This window comes from Cavia porcellus, unplaced genomic scaffold, assembly GCF_034190915.1.
Source record: "Cavia porcellus strain 051 isolate PalLab524CR breed Dunkin Hartley unplaced genomic scaffold, mCavPor4.1 scaffold_9, whole genome shotgun sequence".
NCBI lineage: Eukaryota > Metazoa > Chordata > Mammalia > Rodentia > Caviidae > Cavia > Cavia porcellus.
In genome coordinates this window covers 12,291,155-12,311,162 of record NW_026947492.1, presented here as the reverse complement: position 1 = coordinate 12,311,162, position 20,008 = coordinate 12,291,155, and the positions used below count along the sequence as shown (strand labels likewise).

The following is a 20,008-nucleotide window of genomic DNA, read 5'->3' as shown; positions in this document are numbered from 1 at the left end:
CTAGCACTTGGGAGGCCTAGGCAGGCTGATCCTATGGCTAACCTGGGCTCTATCCTGAGACACTGTCTCAAAGAACCAAGAATAATAATTATAATAAGGGCCGGGGATCTAGCTCAGCAACATAAGCACCTGGCTGGCAAGTGCAAGGTCATGAGTTCAATCCCCCATACCAAAAAAAAAAAAAAAAAAGGATTATAATATACTGTATATCTATGAGATCATTTCATATTAGATGCAAAATAAAACCATTCTTGTCCCATTGAGATCTGAGAAAGAGATGGTAAAAATTTTTTTTCTATTTTTTCCCTTCATGACATTTCAAGCATTCAACTATGTACTTAATATCTTTGTCCCCCATGCTGCTCTGGACTTCACAAGGGCAGGATAATGCCTGTGCACTGCCGTATGCCCAGTACCTTGAACACTGACCAGAAATTTGCAGATGCTTGAGAAGCAGATGTTGAGAGATGAGATTCTGTCACCATTTCTGTAAATGTGGGTTTCCTTGATGAAAAGTGAGCCAGTGCTACAACCTACCTCTTATCAAGGGGAAAACCAGAAAAAGCAAGAAACGGCTACAGAGTGGACGGGGAGCGTGTTGGGCAGGGGTGAGCCTCATCAGAGTGTGATGAGAACACAGATGAAAGACATTCAAATCAGAATGGGGACAAGAAGGCTGGTCTCATCCAGCTACACCCCCAGCCCTTTGCAGTTTTTTTAATGTTGTCTAGGCTGGTGCTCCATTTGCCATCTCCTACCTCAACCTCCCCAGTGGCTGGGATTACAAGCATACACCGCCACACACACAGCCCACAGGTCCATCTGTAAAGTCCCTGAAGTTCTTATGGCACGGACCAAATTCCTTCATGTGGCCCACAGTGCCCTCCAATGCAGCGCCATCTGCTTCAGTCTCTGTCCTCACACCCCTTACTCGCCGGCCTCCACCATCTCTGCCTGAAAGTTTCCTTTTCCCTCTCTCCCACCAACCTTGGAACCTGTGCACCCAGTTTCCTCTGCCTAGAACTTGCTCCCACCTGCACCCCCAACGCAGTTACTTCCCCCATTCATGTCAATGGTGACATTCACTTTTCTGGAGTCAGGTTAAATAAACATCATCCCTTTGACATGGCGGATTGGGTTATGGGCCTCAGATACCTCCGCGCCTTCTCTGCAGCTCCTCACAAGCAGCACTGATTCAGCGCCTCTTTTCCTTGCTAGGTTGTGAGCAAGGATCATGTGTGCGCAAGCCACTGTATCCCCAGTGTCATTTAAGGAAGCAATGGTGAATGGCTATCGTGTTGCCTCCAACTTAAAATGTTAAATGGTTCTTCATAGCTTTTAGGGCAACTTAGCAACCACAGTCCACCATGATCCATGATCTCATCAACCTCTTGAGCCTTGGCTCTGGTCTGACTGAAGTCCATGTGTTTTCCAAAGGCCTCAAATTGTTTTATAATTGCATGCCTTCTCCAGGGCTGGTCCTACTGCCTGGTGTGCTATTCTTTGGGCAAATCAAGTGGTTACCCTTCTCAGTTTCTCCCCTTGATCCTCTTTCTGTTGCCATCCTCAAAGGCTGGAAGCTCCCAGGACTTAGGTGTGGACTTTCCCAGCAAACTCCACAGCTCAGCTCCTCTTTACACACGATTTCGACAGTCACCTATATGTCTGTGTCTCCGTAGTGTGTGTGTCCACCCCAGCTTCTCTCTGACCCCAGACCCACCCTCCTAGTCCTGGGTCAGTCCCATTCAGTGTCCTCTGTTTCTAAATGTGCATTACCATGGTGTACAGACCTGAAATCATCACTCTTTACCGCTTCCAAATGAGCTCCTCCATTTGCCTGTTCCAAATTTGGCACTAGCATCTACCCCATGAGCCACATCCAAGCATCAGTCTCTTATAGGATCCTTTCCTTCATCCCTCTCCCCTCCCCCATCAACATTCAATTGATTAACCAATACCTTCTAATCACCTGTTGATTTTCTCCCACCCCCTCTTTCTCACCATGTGAGTTTTCTTTGCCCCCCTTTGTTCTCTACAGGATAACTACAGTTATATCCTGTCTTGTACCTCTCAAGCCATCCTGCATCCTATACTTAGAGTGATCAGTCTTAAAAACAAATGTGATCTTGCTGATTCCCTGCTGAAAATCCTCCAGTGACTCCCCCAAACCTCAGTTCCTTGGCACTGCAAGCCTCCCTTGTGTCCAGCCTCGTCTTGCAACATTCCTCCATAGCGACACATACCACCCATCCCCGCCCCCATCTGGCCACTGTCTCCTGGGTCTCCCTAGTGAAAGCTCTACCTCATAGTCATTTGCCACCCACTCCTTGTCCTTTTAGATTCAACTCAGGCGTTAATGACTTCCTTGGGGACATCTTCCTAACTACCACCTCCCAAGGTTTATTAGCTGCTGCTAAGTTCTCCTACAGAAGTGATCACATTATCATTTGTTTATTTGTCTGTCTCCTTTGCTAGGCAGTGCGTCCTCTGAGACGGAGAACAAATGGTATTTATCTTTGTATCCCAGCACTCGGCACAAAGACCAATGTACAGTAAGTAGATGGCCAGTGGATGTTTGGTGAAAAATCAACAGTGGTGCCATCTTTACAAAATTGCTGTGTCCTACCCGGACACAGCGCTTAATTCCAACCATCCCAGAGCCCTGGAAAACTTGAGGACATTACCACCGCAACTCCCTAAACGCCAGCCATCACTGTTCACATAGATGGAGAACATTTTTTTCTGCTCCTTCCCTTGAACACACTCATCACAGATTTAGCTCTCTACCCCTCCCCGAACTGAACCAGGACCATGCACATGCTAGACAAGTACTTCACCACTATGCCTCCAGCTAGGCCTCCAGCCCTTTTCATTTTATTTTTGAGACGGACTCTCGCTAAGCCACGCAGTTTATGATCTTCCTGCCTCAACCTCTTGACTCGCTGATTCTCAGCAACCACCATGCCTGAATTAATTTCTTCTTTGGTACTTCCTCTTGGGTGCCTAGTAAGCATGTCCAAATTAACACAACCTGCGCCAAATTCTTCCTGCCCCTCGGAAAGACAGCAGTGCCTTCCAACTAGCTGCCCAGTTTCCAAACCTTTGAAGGCATCCTTGCTTCATGCCTAGTATTCTGGATGTCTGCTGAGCTCTCAGTACATCTTCCTGGCTCCACAGCTGAAGAATATCCGGAATCGAAGCCCCAGCCGCGGTGACTTCCTTACTGTGACCCTTTTCACTTACTGATCCTTCTGCCTGAACCGCTCTTTGCCCCAGATACCCACAGAGGCCATTAAACCCTTAGATCTTTGCTCAAATGCCACCCCAAAGCAATCCCTCCTTCACTTCCTGTTCCCTTACCCTTTTAAAGTCTTCTTTAAATTTTCTTGATGTAGCATGTGAATATTGAAATTAAACATAGTGAATATTTAAGTTAAACATTTACTGCAGTAAAAGATACTTTGCTATTAATTCCCCCTTGCTTTAAACACATCCCCCCTTCTTGTCACTTTCTGAAATAGTTCTAGCAGTCCTCTTGAGTGTCTTTAGTGGAACCCTTGAAGCTGCCTCAATGTCCTGAGCTAATTAAAAACATTTCCCTTTCATGGTCAGTTTGACTTTGGAGATGAGCCAGAAGTTGCCAGGTGCTAGCTTTGGTAAGTGAGGTAAATAAGGGTGCACCAAGGTTTTTTGTTTTTTTTTAAGTCAGTACCAAGGATTGAACTCACGACCACACACTTGCAAGGCAGGCACTTACGCCACTGAGCTAAATCCCCAGCCCCACCAAGATGTTTTCATAAGCCTGCCTTCCCACTGGCTGGTACTCAGCAGCCCAGTCACTGTACTTTATCTCACCTCATGAAGATGTGAAAGAGGACTTCAGAACTGCTTCACAAAATTGCAAGAGCAATAGGTTAAATGTGTTTAAATAAAGGTGGGTATTTTGAGGAGGTTAAGTGGTAATGTGCTTTTTACTGTAATAAAATATTTATGCATGTATTTTTATCGTACAATATATATTTATTTGCTTGTAAATATAAATGATTGTTCATTTTCTACCAACCCCACCCTCCACCTTCCTGGGATGGAGGAGACTCTGCCCCCCAGGCCTCATGTCCCCCATTCCTGGGCTGGGCAGACAGCTTGGTTCCCAGCCACTCACCATTCTGGAGTTGTAGATGGGTGACTTGACAGGTGCGGGCACAGGACAGTTGATTCGTTTCTCCTTTTGGCGTCGGTTGCAGAACCAGACCCTCACTACCTCCTTCTCCATGGACAGCTGCTCTGCAATCATGGAGATCTCCTCGGAGCTGGGTTTAGGGTTCTACAGGGACGGAGACAAGGAGTGTGGTGAGGAGGAGCTGGTGCACCGAGGAGGCAGGACTGAACCATGTAGCAATCAAAAGCTTCAGGATGAACCTAGCAGGGAACTCTGGATTTATCACTTACATACTGCGTATTCTTAGGGAAATTGTTTCTTTTGTAATTCAATTTTCATTAGTGCCGATTAATTTCTTTCTTTCTTTTTTTTTTTTGTCTTTTTCCTCTTTTATCAGTACTGGGGATCAAACTCAGGATCACACACTTGCAAGGCAGGCGCTTATGCCGCTAAGCTAAATCCCCAGCCCCAGTGCCTACTAATTTAACAAAATACTGGGCTTCACTGCATGTATTTTGAAAACATCCACCCATCATCCTTCTCCTATACCCCTCCTTTTTATTCTCTTCCTCTTCTTTAATAATATCTTCCCTTTCATCTCATTTTTATATTTTAGATTGCAAATAGTGGAGAGGACGTGATACTTGTCTTTCTCACTCATCTGTATCACTTAACATGATGATACCCAGTTCCATCCACTTTTCTGCAATTGACAAAAATTTGTTCTTTTTTATGGCCAAATAGTGTCCCATTTGTGTATACATATTTTCTTTATTCATGTATCTATTTATGGGTACTTAGGATGGTTCCACACCTTGGCTATTGTGAATTGTGCTATAATAAATATAGCTATGCCGAAACAGGTGTCCCCATAAAGTGCTGACTGCAGTTCCTTTGGGTATACACCAAGCAGTGGTATAGCTAGGTCAAATGGTAGCTCTATTTTCAGGTTTTTGAGAAATTTCCAGACTGACTTCCATGGCTGATGTTAATTTACGTTCCCACCAGCAGTGTGGAAGCATTCCTCCTGCCCACATCCTTGACAATACTTGTTGTTTGGATTTTTGATGGTGGCCATGCTGATTGTGGTAAGATGGACTTTCAGTGGGGTTTGATCTGCATTTCCTTAATGTCAAAAGATATTGAACATGTTCATATATTTACTGGTCACTTGTACTTCTTTTGAGAAATGTCTGTTTAGTTTATTTGCCCATGTATTGGTTGGCTATTTGGTATTAATTTCTGGAATTCTTTATATATTCTAGATATTAATCCTCTTAGAATAGTAACTGGCAAAGCTTTTCCTCCCATTCTTCTTTTTCTTCTTTTTTTTTTTTTCTTGTCTTTTTCATTTTTATCAGTACCGGGGATCGAACTCACGACCGCCTGCTTGTAAGGCAGGTGCTTATGCCGCTGAGCTAAACCCCCAGCCCCTTTCCTCCCATTCTTTAGGTCATTTCTTCACTCTGTTAGTTGTTTCCTTTGCTGGTAGAAATTCTTTCATTTGATATAATTCCTTTTTTTTTGGTACTGGGAATTGAACTGAGGACCTTGTGCTTGCCAGGCAGGCGCTGTGCAGCTGAGCTGTATCTCTAGCCCTGTTACCCCATTTGACTTTTGTTATTATTTCCTGTGCTATTAGAGTTTTATTCAGGAAGTCTTTGCCTGTGTTTATGGCTTCAAATATTTCTCCTATATTTTCTTCTAGCAGTTTTAAAATATTAGGTCTTATACCTAAGTCTTTGATCTACTGTGAATTTTATTTTTGCAGACAGTGAAAGATAGGATTCTAATTTTAATCTTCCACATACAGATATTTGCTTTTCCTAGCACCATTTGTTAAAAAGACTGTCTTTTCTTCAACATATTTTTGGTTTCTTTGTCAAGAATCAGATGGCTGTAGCTGCGTGTTTGTTCCTGTATTTGCTATTACATCCTGTTGGTCTATGTGTCTATTTTTGTCCCATTATCATGCTATTTTTATTACACTGGCTTTGTAGTAAAATTTGAAATCAGATTTGTGGATTCCTCCAGCCTTGTTCTTGTTGCTTAGACTTTCTTCAACTATTCTGGCTCCTCTGTGTTTTCATACGAATTTTAGGATTTTTTTTCCCTGTTCTGTGAAGAATGTCATTGGAATTTTGATGGTGATTGCATTGACTCTATCAACCACTTGTGGTGATATGGCCATTTATTAACATTAATTCTTCCAGTTTGCAAGGTCGTTCTGTTTTCTAGTATCCTGTTACCTTTCTTTCTTTCTTTTTTTGTATTTTTACTGGTACCAGGGATCGAACTCAGGACCACACGCTTGTAAAGCAGGCGCTTATGCCACTGAGCCAAATCCCCAGCCCCTTACCTTTCTTTCTTTAGTGGTCTGTAATTTTCATTGTAGAAGTCTTCATCTCCTTGTTTAGGTATTTTTTAAAGCTACTGCGAATGGAACTGTTTTCCTGATTTCTTTGCAGTTGGTTCATTACTGATGTATAGAAAAGACATTGTGTTTTTAAGGTTCATTTAGTGTTCTGTCTTTTTTCCTGTGAGGTACTAGGGATCGAACCTGGGGCCTCAACATGCTCAGCAAGTGCTCTACCACTGAGCCGTATAACCAGTTTGTATTCATATTCATATTTATAATTTTAAAGACAGTTGCCCAGGTGGATCTTGACCTTGCAATCCTCCTGCGTTAGCTGGAATTACAGATGTGTGTCACTGCTGATTTTAATTCCTGTAGTATATACAGGTCTCATCTACAAAGTGAGAAAGACAGCGGCTACCATGTAGGATTATGGTGAAGATTAACCGAGGAAGTACGGGAGCCACCAAGCACAGGGCCCTTACAGGGAAGAGGTTCTGCAAGGTGCACCTCTTCCCACCCTGCCTTCCTCAGCAGCAGTTAAGAAGAGAGGGCTCTGGATGAGTTATAGGGGGCAGGAGAAAAAGCCCAGCAACACATGTTCCCTGCGAGTTTTTTCCCTCAACTGTATATCTCCTTTTCCCTTGCCATCACTTCCTAGAAAATGAGGAAACTAAAACTCCCAGGTTTGTTAAGTCTGCAGGATAGCAATATCACACATCATTTGAGAGCAACACAGTCTTGCTGAGCCCCCTCCCAACCCAGTCTGTGGTTGGAGCTCATTTCTCCACACTCCTGCACCCTCCCTTAGCCATGCTGCTCTGAAAAACCTAAAAAGAAGGACAAGCCAGCTCTTGTCTCCTGCCAGAAGAACACAGCCTTCAGCTCCGCATGCGGATGCAGGGGGGATTGGCTGGAGGGACAGCAGTCCTGGCGCCAGGCCCAGCGAAGACCTGCAGCACCATGGAAGCTCTGGAGGCCGGGGCCTGGGGACCCTGACTTGAAAGCACTTCAGCCCTCGTGTTCTTCCCTCGTCTCTACCCCAGCACCCACTGGGCTCACAGCTTCCACACACTGCCTCAAGAATATGGCTTTGCCACAAGTTCAAAATCATATGGAAACATGAAATACAATCACAAGCATTCAAATGTGCATGAAAAAAAGGGAAAGAGAGCACGTTCAGGTGGCTTTCAAATTCTTTGTTTCTACTTCTCTTTCTGCATTTTCCAAATTATTTAGAACATGCATTTATTTTCTTTATTTATATTTTGGTACTGGGGATTGAACTCATGACTTCATGCTTGCCAGGCAGGTACTTGTGCCACTGAGCTAAATCTCCAGCCACTAGAATGAGCATTTATTACTTTGTTTTTTTTTTCAGGATGGAGGGATTGAGCCTAGGGAGCACTGAACTGCATCTCCAGCCCTTTAATTTGTTTGTGTGTTTTATTTTGTTTTATTTTTATTTTCCAAGATAGGGTTTTGTTAAGTTATCCAGGTCAGCCTAAAACTTGGGATTCTCCTCCCCAGTCTCCTGAGTAACTGGGGTTATAGGAGTGTACCACCACAGCTGACTTACTACATTTTAAATTTGGAATACACAAAGTCTTATCTCAAAGAAAATGAAGAATTATACACAATGCCCTGTCTTTGTTCCCTTTACGTCAGTTGGATATAAAAATACACTGTATCCTGGAACCCCATATTCCAGTCTTTAGATTTCCTAGTGACAGGGACAGCAAACCCCAAATAAACATCTGGGCAAGAAGGGTCAGTGAAGGGAAGAAGCTTCTGGAACCGTAGATGCAGGGCCACCTGCCACTCAGATCCCTGGGCACCCGGAGAGGGAGGGTGACTTGGCCTCTGACCACTTCTCAGTAGGTGCCTGGCCTCCTGCTGTACAGTGTCTGCTTGGCCACCTGCACGAGCCGGCCCGCCCACTCCCACCCAAGGAAGCTGCTCACATCCTGAAATCTCTTCTCCAGAGTCAGGCGGATGTTGGTCTCAATACTGGTCCGTTTCTTCCTCTTCCTGCCAAACACTTCGCTGAGGGTGGGGTAAGAGCTGGGTGTGCTCACTGAGGGGTCCGATGGAGACGACTCTGGAGAGAGAGGAAGGGGCAAAGGGAGCTCAGAGGCGTGGATAGGTGGCCGGGTTGAGCCCTGCCCTAACAGACTTGGGGTCCAACACCCCTTCCCAGTGTGCTCTGCAGTGGCATTTTAAGGACCAGCCCCCTCCCCCAGCAGGGGACCCCAAACAGACCGAGACTCCTGCTTCTCCTCGTTGCTCAGGGCAAAGGTCCTCCATGCCTCCCACTGCAGAGTCTCCAATGTTTGTGGTCATGGTTCAGGGAGGCCCCGGCATCAGCGGCATGTGTGGGTGTGAGTGGGCACAGGCAGGGCTCCTACAAGTAATGCTCGCCAGTCTGTCTTTTATAGATTCGCCTGGATGTGAATACCAAGTATGGTGGGAAATGGCCTCTGACAGCCAAAAGCACTGGCATTTGGTGGCAGAATGTCGACGCTGAAGCCCTTTGTTCATCAGAGCAAGCACTGGAGCTCAGGTGCAGAGCAGACAGGAGGCATGTGCCTTTGGAGGGGCTCAGGTGTCAGGGCGAGGAGCCTCACTAGAAATGATCTCCAAGGCTCTTTCCCTACAATCTCAGGGCCCTCTGATCATTTCTTGTACTCCAGTGGTTACTTCAATGCTGTCTCAAGGACGTCCTGGTGAAGGAGGTGGGGGATCCTCTCTGTTGCCTCCCATGGTTTTGCATGGAGGGACTCCCATGAGGGTCACACTGCTGGCTGCCACCCTAGTCCTGCTGCCCCTTCCACAGTGACCACTAATCCACGGAACAGAAGCCAGGCCTGCATTCTGGCCCCTTTTCTCACCACTGAGGCCAAGGGCTCTCAGTCAGAGACCACCACTCTTCACCACCACCATCGTTCTGGGGATACACAGCAATGTCTGGAGATACCTTGGGATGTCTTGACTGGGGGCAGGTGCTACTAGTTAGAGACTAAGAATGCTGGCGACTGTCCTGCAATGGCTGTCCTCCCAAAGGTTTATCTGGCCCTAAATGTCCATAATACAAAGACTGAGAAACCCTGCTTAGGCCTGTCCTCTGATACCAAACTCTTCAATACTCCAATACCAATGGTTCACATGCTTGACCTCCTGGAAGGGCTGGATCCTAACTGAATCCTCCTGCAAACCCCACTCCTGGTGTAAGACTTTCCAGTTTGTCTAGACTACAGTCACTGCGTAGACACTGGATCCTGCTCCAGAACTAGGCAGGTAAAGATGCTGTGCTGTGCTTGGGACCCCCAGTCCAGGGCCCACTGCCTTATCTTCTTGTCCTAAGCTTATTCCAGACAATAACCTTGTACAGGTGTCTGCTCTGAAGACCCAAAATTTGTCTTTAGGGAGTTGTCTAGGCTAGGTAGATCTGGGGTGGGCAATGGGACAGAGTAGAAACAAATCTTCATAGTCACAGACCTAAAACCATGTCCTCTAAAAGATTTTTCCTCAGTAATAATGGTAACATTTTCACCTCACCTTTATCCTGTGTCTTATTTCTCAATTCTTTCTAAGCTCGAGAGAAGAAGGAAGGGCTGCTATGTCCTGACCCTCTAAAGCCCAAAATAGACAAATCATGGAATCCTATGGAATCCTTGGGGTACTCCTGCTCATTCCCCAGGGGTCTACCTGCATCGTTCAGCCACTTTTCCAGCAGGGGTTTGAGCTTGCACATGTTCTTAAAGCTCAGGTTGAGAGCCTCGAACCGTGAGATGGTGGTCTGGCTGAAGTCATTGCCATACAGCTTCCCCATCGCCAAGCCTACATCTCCCTGTGCAAGAGATGGAGAGTGAGGAACCTGAGAGGCAGACTCGTCCTCTCCACACACGTCTCCCACCACCCTAGAGCACATCGTACACCCAAACAGAACCCGAGGCATCCACCTTCGCTCCTTTCCAGGTCTTTTCCCTCTAGGATGGAGAACTGGTTTATGTCCCTCCCTGGGCTCTGAATGGATTGTGCCTCAGTTTCCCTTCTACTGGCAGCTTTGCCCCGTTCTTAGGGAACTCAGGGACTAATGGGCCTTCTCCAAACACGCTGAGCTTTGAGTTGCTCTTACACCTGCCACTTGGGAAGTTCAGGACTCATTCACCCAATTTCTTCCATTATCCTCCCCTAAACCAAACCTGTGTGAAGCCCAGCTTGATGCGTCGCTGCTTGAAGGTCTTGGCAAACTTCTCCAGCTCCTCCAGGTCGCTGGGCTCATCAGCCCCTGCAGAACTAGGTAGATGTTTGGGTGCTGGGAGATGCTGTGATGCTTCTAGGTGGGGTTCTAAAGAGGATCCTGGCAGCCCAGAGCGCCCAACTGCCTGATAAGGGAACACATGCCAAGCAGATCCACAAGGATTCAGCACACCGAGCAGCATTCTCTGGTGTTTGTCCCTGACAACTGAACTTAGAGGATGGCAAATCTTTGGGTGCATTGAGTCCTATTTTTTCAGTGGTGTGGACCTGGAAATTGGAGTCTTAGTGAAGACTAGCAAAAAACTAGCATCCTGGATGAAACAGGAGGAGTTCAGGGTGAGGAGGTAGCTTTTCTGGGTCTTAGTCTGTGACTCACTATTGGACTCTGAGCAGGGTACTTCCTCCTTCCAGTTTCCCACCATAAAAGGAGTTAGCAGTATTGTTTGCAGAGATTCCACAAACAAATCTCATAATGGGGCACGGAAAAGGTTGTTTGCCTTGTCTGTTCTTTTCCACAAAGCAAGGTAACTGAGACATCAATGTGTACCAACTGAAACCAGAGGACCCTGGAGGACTCATGATATCCACAGGACTTGCATACAATCTGCAATGCTCATGAGTGCCATTCTGCTTTCTACACCACCATTTTCTTTTGTGACAATATTTTTATTTTAATCTGTGCCATCTAAATGGACCTTGATCTCATCTGTGGTTGTTGAGACATACTCTTGAGTGTTTTCATAGGAAAATGTGCCCCTTAAAAGAAGAACTGTACTCATTTGGTGCCAGGAATGGATCCACACTTGAAACATTTATTATTCCACAAAGATGGCACATGATCCAGGACTAGGGCTTCAGGGTCAGTCAAAGGCTACTGCCCATGTAGACAACTTGGGTTAAACACCTCCTCTTCTCTCTCCTTCCCTGTTTGCTCTTTTCCTAAGCTAAGTTAGCTCCTTCTCCCTTGCAAATATTCAAGTTTACCGTTCAGGTAGGTAAAAGTACCAGAGACGAGGACTTTTCCCCATAAGAGGCTGTTACAACAGAGTGGTTTAAACCGTCCCAGAGTGGGCCCTGATTTACAGGGAGAGGCTGTGCAGGGAGACTAAGACTATCAGGACTAAGTCTCAGTATTCCTTTTTATTGATTCACTCGATCTTTCATTTACAAGTACTTAGTGAGTGATCTGCAAGACTTTCTCCCTCTCCCCTTCATATCTGATCAGTTGCCAAATTGTATTCATTGGATTTCCCAAAGCATCATTTTGTTCATTCCCTACATCTTATTGCCTCACTCTAAGCCAACCTCTTTCTACCCCTCCTTAGGATTTCTTTTTGGGACAGGGTCCCAAGGCTGTCCCGGGCTGGCCCTGAACTCCTGGGCTCAGAGGATCTCCTGCCTCAACCCTTACTAACCTTCTAAATGGTCTGTCTTCCTACTAGTCTCCTTGTGCTCAGATATCAGAAGATGGGAGAGTTCACCTAGAATGCTCCGGAGGACGGCTCCCAGCTCTGGTCTCTCACTATCAGATTCTGGGGCCAGCAGCCAAGAGAAGCGCAGCTTGACTCTGGTGTCTCCGCTTCTTTTAACCACTAGGTGGCGCCTCCCCTTTTCGGGTGTTTTTAGTGGACTCTGCCCCCGGAAAACCCGGGTCTTCACTGGACCCAGGGGATCTTAGCACAGAAGGTCATTACTGGCCTCTACAGTCATTTCTGTGCAGGGCCAAGTCACGAGGGGCACAAGACAAGGGGAAAAGTGGCAGCCAAGACTCAGCCATGCTGCTGCAGGCAAGCCTCATTACCCCTGTTTGAGGCCACACAGAGGAGGAGATGTTTCTTTCTTTCTGTCTCTCTCTTTCTCTTCGTGCAGTTGGCAACTAGGTGCTAATATGGAACCATAGCAGCTTTGCAAATAGCTCCTCTCCCAGCCCTGGGTGAGACCGACTCAGACACACAGACACTCAGACGCTCAGACACACGCCCGCCATTGGCCCAGTCTGGACTGGAGGCCCTGTGGTGGGACACGTGTCCTGGTGGTATGAGACAGCAGGCCTATCACATTCAGGTTTCCCTCTCAGCTAGGCAGAGCTGCTGGCCACCATGCATCCTGGGAAGCTAGATGAGCCCCAGTTCTTTGGTACGGATTTGTCGCAGGCTGGCCTGGGAGTTGGATTCTCTGGGTGCTTTTTTGTTTGTGTGCAGACTGAACCCAGGGCCTTTTTACTGAGCTACATCTCCAGGCCATTTAAGACTTTTTTTTTTTTTTTTTATTCTGAGGCAAGATTTCATTAAATAGCCCAGGTTAGCCTCAAATTTGTGACCCACCTGCCTCAGCTTCAAAGAAGAGTAGGATTACAGGCGTGCACCACCATCCTCGGCTTTTAAAAAATCATCCTAAACTTTTTTTTTTTTTTTTTTTTTGCTGTGTTGAGGATTGAACTCAGGGCCTTTGCTCTGAGCTAGATCGCTTGCCCTTTTACTTTTCATTTAGAGACAGGGTCTTGCCAAGTCACCAAGTTGCCCAGGTTAGTCTCAAACTTGCAATCCTCCTCGGTAGGACCTTTGGGAATGCGGGGATTATCAGTGTGCGCTGCTACACTGGGCTCGGGTTCCTCCTTTGCCCTTTGATGATATTGGATAAACTCTGTTTGCTATAGTTTGAATCTCCTCTGTGCTATAAGAGACAGTTCCGGGCTGATCTCTCTTTCCAGAGGGACCAGTGCCCTGCTAAAGGGGCAAGAATACCCCAGTGAGCTGTACTCAGCCCAGCCCTGAGAGGTTCCTAGAGGAAACCTGAGGAATGTGGGTATTTACCTGGGATGCCAGGCTAGGCCCCGTCTGTGGGAGGAGGAGGCTGCTTTGTTGCTGTGGAAAGGGGAGGAGATTCGGCTGTAGACCTGGGTGAAAGGGGAAGGCAAGGGAAAAAAATAAAATCCAGGCCACCTGATAGACAACTTGACACTGGAACCATGAGAACTGTCTCCACCCTCTGCCACCAATTCAGGTCCCACAACCCACCCGAGGCCCTGTGGAGAGGCCCCCCTAGGCATGGCCAGGCATTGCCACACACAGGTGGAGGCCACCCAGACCAGGCGCAAGGATAAACAGACGTGTAAACAACATCCCCAAACCAGTCCTGCTTGCACGCCAGCCTGGAGAGGCGCAGAGGCTAAGGAAGGTCAAGGCGATCTAGCTGGGATCTGCCTGGCAGGGCTGGAGAACCCAGAGGGGCGGGGAGTGGAAGGGAGGTGGGGCGGCTACCGAGAACCCTGTGGGGGCTGAGGATTTCAGTGCTTCCGGAAGGGAAGTATCTGGGAGGGCCACGAAAGCCCAGCGGAATCTGTAACATGTCAGAGCAAGCAGATGGTGCCATAAGGCTCTGAAGGGCACCGGGCTACTGGCCACAGGCTGCTGGTGACTAGGACCCTGCACACCTGGGATGAATGGCTGAGAATCTGGGAACCCCCCTGGGCAGAACAGAGTATTCCTCCTTGATATACAGCCTGGGGACTTCCCCTCCTTCCCAATCCAGGAAAATGGCCTGTGACAACTCCTGCCTAGTCAGGGCCACAACAGATGCCTCCCTTCATATGAGGCCATTGCAGAGACGTCTCACTTTGACAGCAGGAGGTCATCAAACCACCAAAGCAAGTCACCCCGGTCACCCAGCACACAGAAGCATTTTGGGGTGTCTGTTGTCTTTAGGGATCCTTGACACACAGCCCCTGTGGATGGTGACCTTTTTGCTCTTCAATCTCAAAAAGTCAGGACATACTTGCTCTTTGTTAAAATAAACAAGTAAGAAATCTCTTACAAGGAGCCCTTGTGGTGTATCTGCACCTCTCCAGGCAGGTATGGTAAGTCCGGTCTTGGAATCTGGAGGCCTACGTACTAGTAGCAATCCTAATATTTATATTGAATTTTGAAATATAGAAGTCTTTTCACTATATCAATATTTTATAAGGTGTGACTCTTACCATTATGCCTTTTTAGATTTTGCCAAATTCCTCTCATTTTTTTTCAATTTTTATCTTTTATTAGTACTGTAATTGAATTACATAATGAATGTATGCCTTGCAGAAAATTGGTACATAAGAACGCATCTTAAATCTATTTTTAAAAATCTCTTTCCTTCCCGTCCCCTCCTTCCACCTCTTGATCCCCTTCCTATTTGAACACAATCTAGCTCCCTTCTTCCTATTACCTATTTTTTGTTTTACCCCTTATTTAGATTTTGGGTTTCCCATGTATGAGAAATCATGCAGTATTTAAACCTGGATCTGATGTATTTTGCTAAACATTATGGCTGTGGAGGATGCACACAGCTAGTAAGTATTTTTTTCTAAATGAGTTTTTCCCCCCATTTTAAACTCTTTTCCATCCTGTATCATATACTGTATCATATACTCATTGGTTATGTGGTAGGCAATTTTCAGATCACTGCAGTTTTTTGAAAACTGAATTAATAGTTACGTTCCCTTTCCTGTTTCAGGACTGTGATACATATATTGTTTAGCTGAAAAATAAACCCTTAGAAATGCAAACATGCTCCCACTCACCCTGGAAACTAAGGATGGGTCTATACTTTGGGCAGGTGCTGGTGCCAGGACGCAAGGCAGAGGTAAATTCTGTTTGGATACTGAATTTCCAAAGCCCCTACTTGGGATCTGTGTCCTTGACAAGAGTTTCTACCTCCTCCATCATTTTGCTGCGAATAGTTGAATCTGCTGGTTCTTGGCCAAGGAGGGAGGTCCCTAGGAGTAACTTCCCTGACAGAGAGCTTGAAAACCCCTCCTGCAGCCTGTGGGAGGCAGTGCTACTCCACCCAAACGGCTTCTGGAAAGCAGTGAATCCAAAGAACAGGGACTCCTTGGCTTCTCTTTCCTTGCCCCCTCCCCAGCCCTTCAGCCCCTTAGCCCTGTCTCTCCAGGACTTTTAGAAAGTGGGGAAGCGCTGGCAGGAGGCTAGGCAGGGCGTTAAGCCTGGAGGGCACTGCAAGGAGTCCTTCCTCAGCCCTGGGTGACCAGCTGGTCTTACTAGTAGAGGGACAGGCAACTCCCAGGGCTCCACACCCAGCCATCAGTGACAGCTGCATGTGACCCAGCTGGTGTGAAATTCTCAAGTTCTTACCTTGCTGCCCGGGCTGGGTCTGAGAAAGCAGGAACTGGGACACTGACTGCAAGTGACCAGGGACCAGCACAAGCTGCTGGAGTGGATGGAGAGAAGCCATGTCCTACACAGGGGAAGACACACACATGTCAGAGAATTTCCCCCTGCCCCCTCAGCCTGCAGCCCAGCCAGCCTGTGGCATTCCAGGCTCTGGAAGTTTGCAGGCAGCGACCTTGGCTCATGCCTCTGTGTGTCCTCAGAGTATGGCACATAGTAGCTGCTCCACTGATGCTGTTATTATAGCTTCTGTACTCTGCCAACTGATCCTTGCAATATCTGTTAGTCAATTCTGTCTCATGATTTGACTTTCCTAGTGTCAGTCCCATCCTGTCTCCCAACTGTAAATGCCCTGACCACTGAGAATTCCCTGTATCTCAAATGTTTATCCTAGAAATAGCTTGCAACCCCAGCAGTGCTTTTTGCTTCTTTTTCTACATCTCTTGTCACTTGATTATTCTAAAAGTCATGCTTTGGTCACTGGGCCCGAGTCTTTCTGGATGGTATTAGAGTGGGAATTAGGGGATGGGTCAAACTATTCATTCTTAATAAATTCAGTTTGGTTAAAGAAAAAGCCCATTTCCCTGGGTTTGTTTCACCAAGTCAGATCTTGGAAACAGTGATTCCCATATGTGAGGTCCCAGGAGTCCTTGGCGATCAGACCTCCTGGGCTCTGTGCCCCGTGGCTGGGCACAGGCCTGCATATGTGGTGACTTGATAAACCTTGCTGTGTGAAAGTGTGGAGGAATGGCTACATATTCTCTCCTTAAGCCTTGCTGGAAGAAGGGTGCTCTTTCTCCTCGGGTGACCCACACTGAGGATTGATGGCCACCAGTGTGCTGTCTCAGCCTATGTCTGTCTTCCTCTAGCCGCAGCCCATTCCACTTTGACTTTGACACATAATCTTCGAGGAGGCAGAAATCTGTAACTGTACGAGTTGTCTTAACACTAATGCCCTGAAAGTGGTCCAGCAGACGACAGCAACACGGCTGCTCGGTCCTTGCCTGGGCAAGACTGGTTCCTCTTTGTTTTGTAGAGTGAGAAAACCGCTTTTTTTTATTCCTGGCCAGGCTTTATTTCACAAGGACGGTTTTAGAACCCCAAGCCCACTAGGCCGCCTAGACCTTTCTCCCATTGCCCCTGAGGGATTACTTTTCTGTCTTCTTTTGTTTTTTTCTTCCAGGGCTTTCCACATGCTAGACAAGCTCTCTACCATTGAGCTATATGTCCAACCCTACGGGGTTCTTTAGATCTATACTGATTCTCAGGTGCCCAGTATGGAGCCCTGCAGAGGGACTGGATTAAACTCACTCCTACACTGAGATACATGCTGCTCTGGCACGGAGTGCTGCTTACCCCAGACATCTGGTTTCCGGGCATCACGGCAGGTCCTTGGCTCAGGTGGCATGGCCGATGGGGCAGGGTCTGCTGCAGGGAGTCACTGAGGTCCTCTGTTTTTATCTGCAAGTGAAGGTCGGGGGAGCGTGTCAGTTCTGAGCCTCTCTGGCCAGACAGAAATGGAAATGGGGAGACCAAGGCTGGAGACAAGTGACAACCCAAGCAGAGAGAGCTAGCCCAGTGCCCTCGGGCTGCAGCCTGCAGACCCTGCTAGAGGGTTCCTACCACCCAGGCTGCTGGTCAGTGCAACAACTGGATTCTTGAGTGCCAACCTGCAAGATGGGGAGTCTAGTGTGGTTAATGCTCTTACTCAAGAAAAAGAGAAAAATCAGGATAGTACAGTGAGTTTTCAAAGTAAAGCTTCTGAATTAAATTCTGGTGAATTCTTCTTTTAATTTGAGTAATACATAATTTCTCTCCTTTTTTGTGGTAGTGGGGACTGAGCTCAGGGCATCAAAACCAAGGCTCATACGTGGTAGAAAAGTGCTTTGCTGCTAAGCTAAATCCCCAGGCCAGTAATACATTTTTTTTTTTACACAATATATCCAAACACAATTTCGACACGTGGTCAGTATTCCAATTACTAAGCAAACATCTTACTTTCTTTTTTACGATGTGAAGTCTGTGAAATCCAGTGAGTATCATATCCTTACACCACATCTCAACTCAAACCAGCTATACCTCAGGGGCTCAATAGTCTCATGGGGCTGGACCTAGCCAGCTACTCAGTAACCCTCCCTGGTTTGTTTGATTGATTTTTTTTGTCTTTTTGAGACGGGGTCTCACTATGCAGTTCAGCTGGCCTTGAGCTCACTTCATAGCCCAGGCTGGTTTTGAACTCCCAAGGATCCTCCTGCCTCAGCCTCCTGAGTGCTGGGATTACAGGCATGAGCCACCACACCCAGCTTTGATTGATTTTTAAATTCTGGTAAATTCTAAGAAGATATTTTTTATTTTCTTAGAGGGAAGGGATATTAGAATTTCTTTTATGAAATGATGGCAATCCTAAATGGCATTTTTAGAAGTTCCCTACCAAAAGAGTAAAAAATTATCAGTCTTTTATTGAGCTTCTCTACAGTCTGTTTTTTAACTTTCCCGCGTGGACACCCATCCGTGAGACCCCAAAGCCTGTGAACTACGGATCTGGAGGATTCTATTTCTCTCCATCATCACTTATTCTCCACCATCTCTGTGCTCTGCTGCCTCTGTTGTGGCCCTCTTAGCCTGTGTGGCTTTGGGGACAATATCTGCCTGTCGCCCTACAGGCAGGAACATGTCTTCCTCACAGCCACGCTGCAGACGCAGCCCGAGGGGCCAGCGGTGGTTTCCAGCTCTCTTTAGTCTCTACCACCATTCAGTGACAAATGAACCACCCACTCATGGGCTTTCCAGGTGTCCATGGGCAGGGCAGGAAGCACCACAGGGCTCACCCTCCCCCACCCCAGAACAAATGCCTTTTGCAGCTTTTCAGAAAGTGCCACTGGGACGGGAACCCTGTGACTCTAATTCTTACAGGACAGTAAGGGGCACAGAATCTAGCCCACGTCTTGTAAGAGACATTAGTGAGACCTTCTGCATAGGACACCTGCTTGTCTCCTACCTAAATGGAAATCTTGGCAGTAGAGATTCTGACTTAAACCACTTTCTAGGTCTACACTGAGGGTATCACTGGCATCTGTGACCCTTTCCTCTTGCTATTTGAGTCACCCAATTAAAAGTTCAGACTAGCATGTGTATTTGCACTTCATCGCTGTGGAAAATAGTGCTTTACATCACTGCAGAAAGAATCCTCTTTGGTTTGACAGGAAGACCCTGCTGAATGACCCCAGTGACTTACTGGAGGGGAGCTACTTATGGAACCTGTGCACAGTAGGAGCCCAAGAAATGTCAACTGCACAAAAGTCAAACAAAACCCACCTCTGCAGAGCCTCTGATGAGGTACAGTGAGGAAAACACTGCACGGTGGCCATGCTGACCCTGTCCTACCTCTGACTCTTAACCTGCTATGTCATCTCTCAGCCTCAGTGGACTCGGTTTCCCCATCTGTTATATGATCTACGTGGCTTTTCTCCTTTTCCTAACACAGAATGACCAGTTTGAATCCCTTGTACATTTGGCAGATGGCTGGCCCAGGTTGCTGGAGTACTCTCAGAGGAGCTCTCAGAGAACATCAAAGCCCTGGGTGCCCAGAAATTGGTAAGAAGTGTCAATGGCACTATGGGGACATAGAGTAACTTGCTGAAAACTGCAAATGCCTCGCACCTGGGAACCTGGGTGGTCTCCAGGGAGCCCCTTTCCCCAGCCCACTCCCCTTTAACTCTGCCCATCATGCTTGGTGCCTCCAAGAAGTGCTAGTGTCTGACTTCTGTGATCAGAAATCAGTCTTTCCATGTCCTAGATGTTGTGGGATCATTTGTTAGCAGGCTTTTAAAAACTAGAAATAGAAGATGAACCTGTTTCAAAACTCCCACCACCACCACCACAGCAGCTTCAAGGTTTGGTCTGAGAGGAGACTTTACATGGGCAAAGTCCCTTTGGCCAGCTGCTCATTGCCACCTCTTTCTACTGTGTCCTCCTCTGGCCCCAAGGCATGCCCATCCCTGAGGCAGGTTGGGGAGGAAGGAGGAGAGGAAAAACATGGAAACCCGCTGGTGGAACCACCTAGGA

At 47.0% G+C, this 20,008-nt stretch overlaps 1 protein-coding gene across 1 annotated transcript in view; it reads right to left on the bottom strand.

Annotated features, from left to right (window-relative positions):
- Positions 1 to 20,008, bottom strand: part of Pou2f3 (POU class 2 homeobox 3) — a 76,496-nt gene that overhangs the window by 5,463 nt on the left and 51,025 nt on the right. The window contains exons 4-10 of the mRNA XM_063255940.1: positions 17,300 to 17,404; positions 15,908 to 16,010; positions 13,592 to 13,674; positions 10,721 to 10,903; positions 10,224 to 10,365; positions 8,480 to 8,616; positions 4,163 to 4,324 (exon numbers count right to left, since the gene is read on the bottom strand). Coding sequence (XP_063112010.1) covers positions 4,163 to 4,324; positions 8,480 to 8,616; positions 10,224 to 10,365; positions 10,721 to 10,903; positions 13,592 to 13,674; positions 15,908 to 16,010; positions 17,300 to 17,404 — 915 coding nt within the window. The remainder of the gene's footprint in view (positions 1 to 4,162; positions 4,325 to 8,479; positions 8,617 to 10,223; positions 10,366 to 10,720; positions 10,904 to 13,591; positions 13,675 to 15,907; positions 16,011 to 17,299; positions 17,405 to 20,008) is intronic.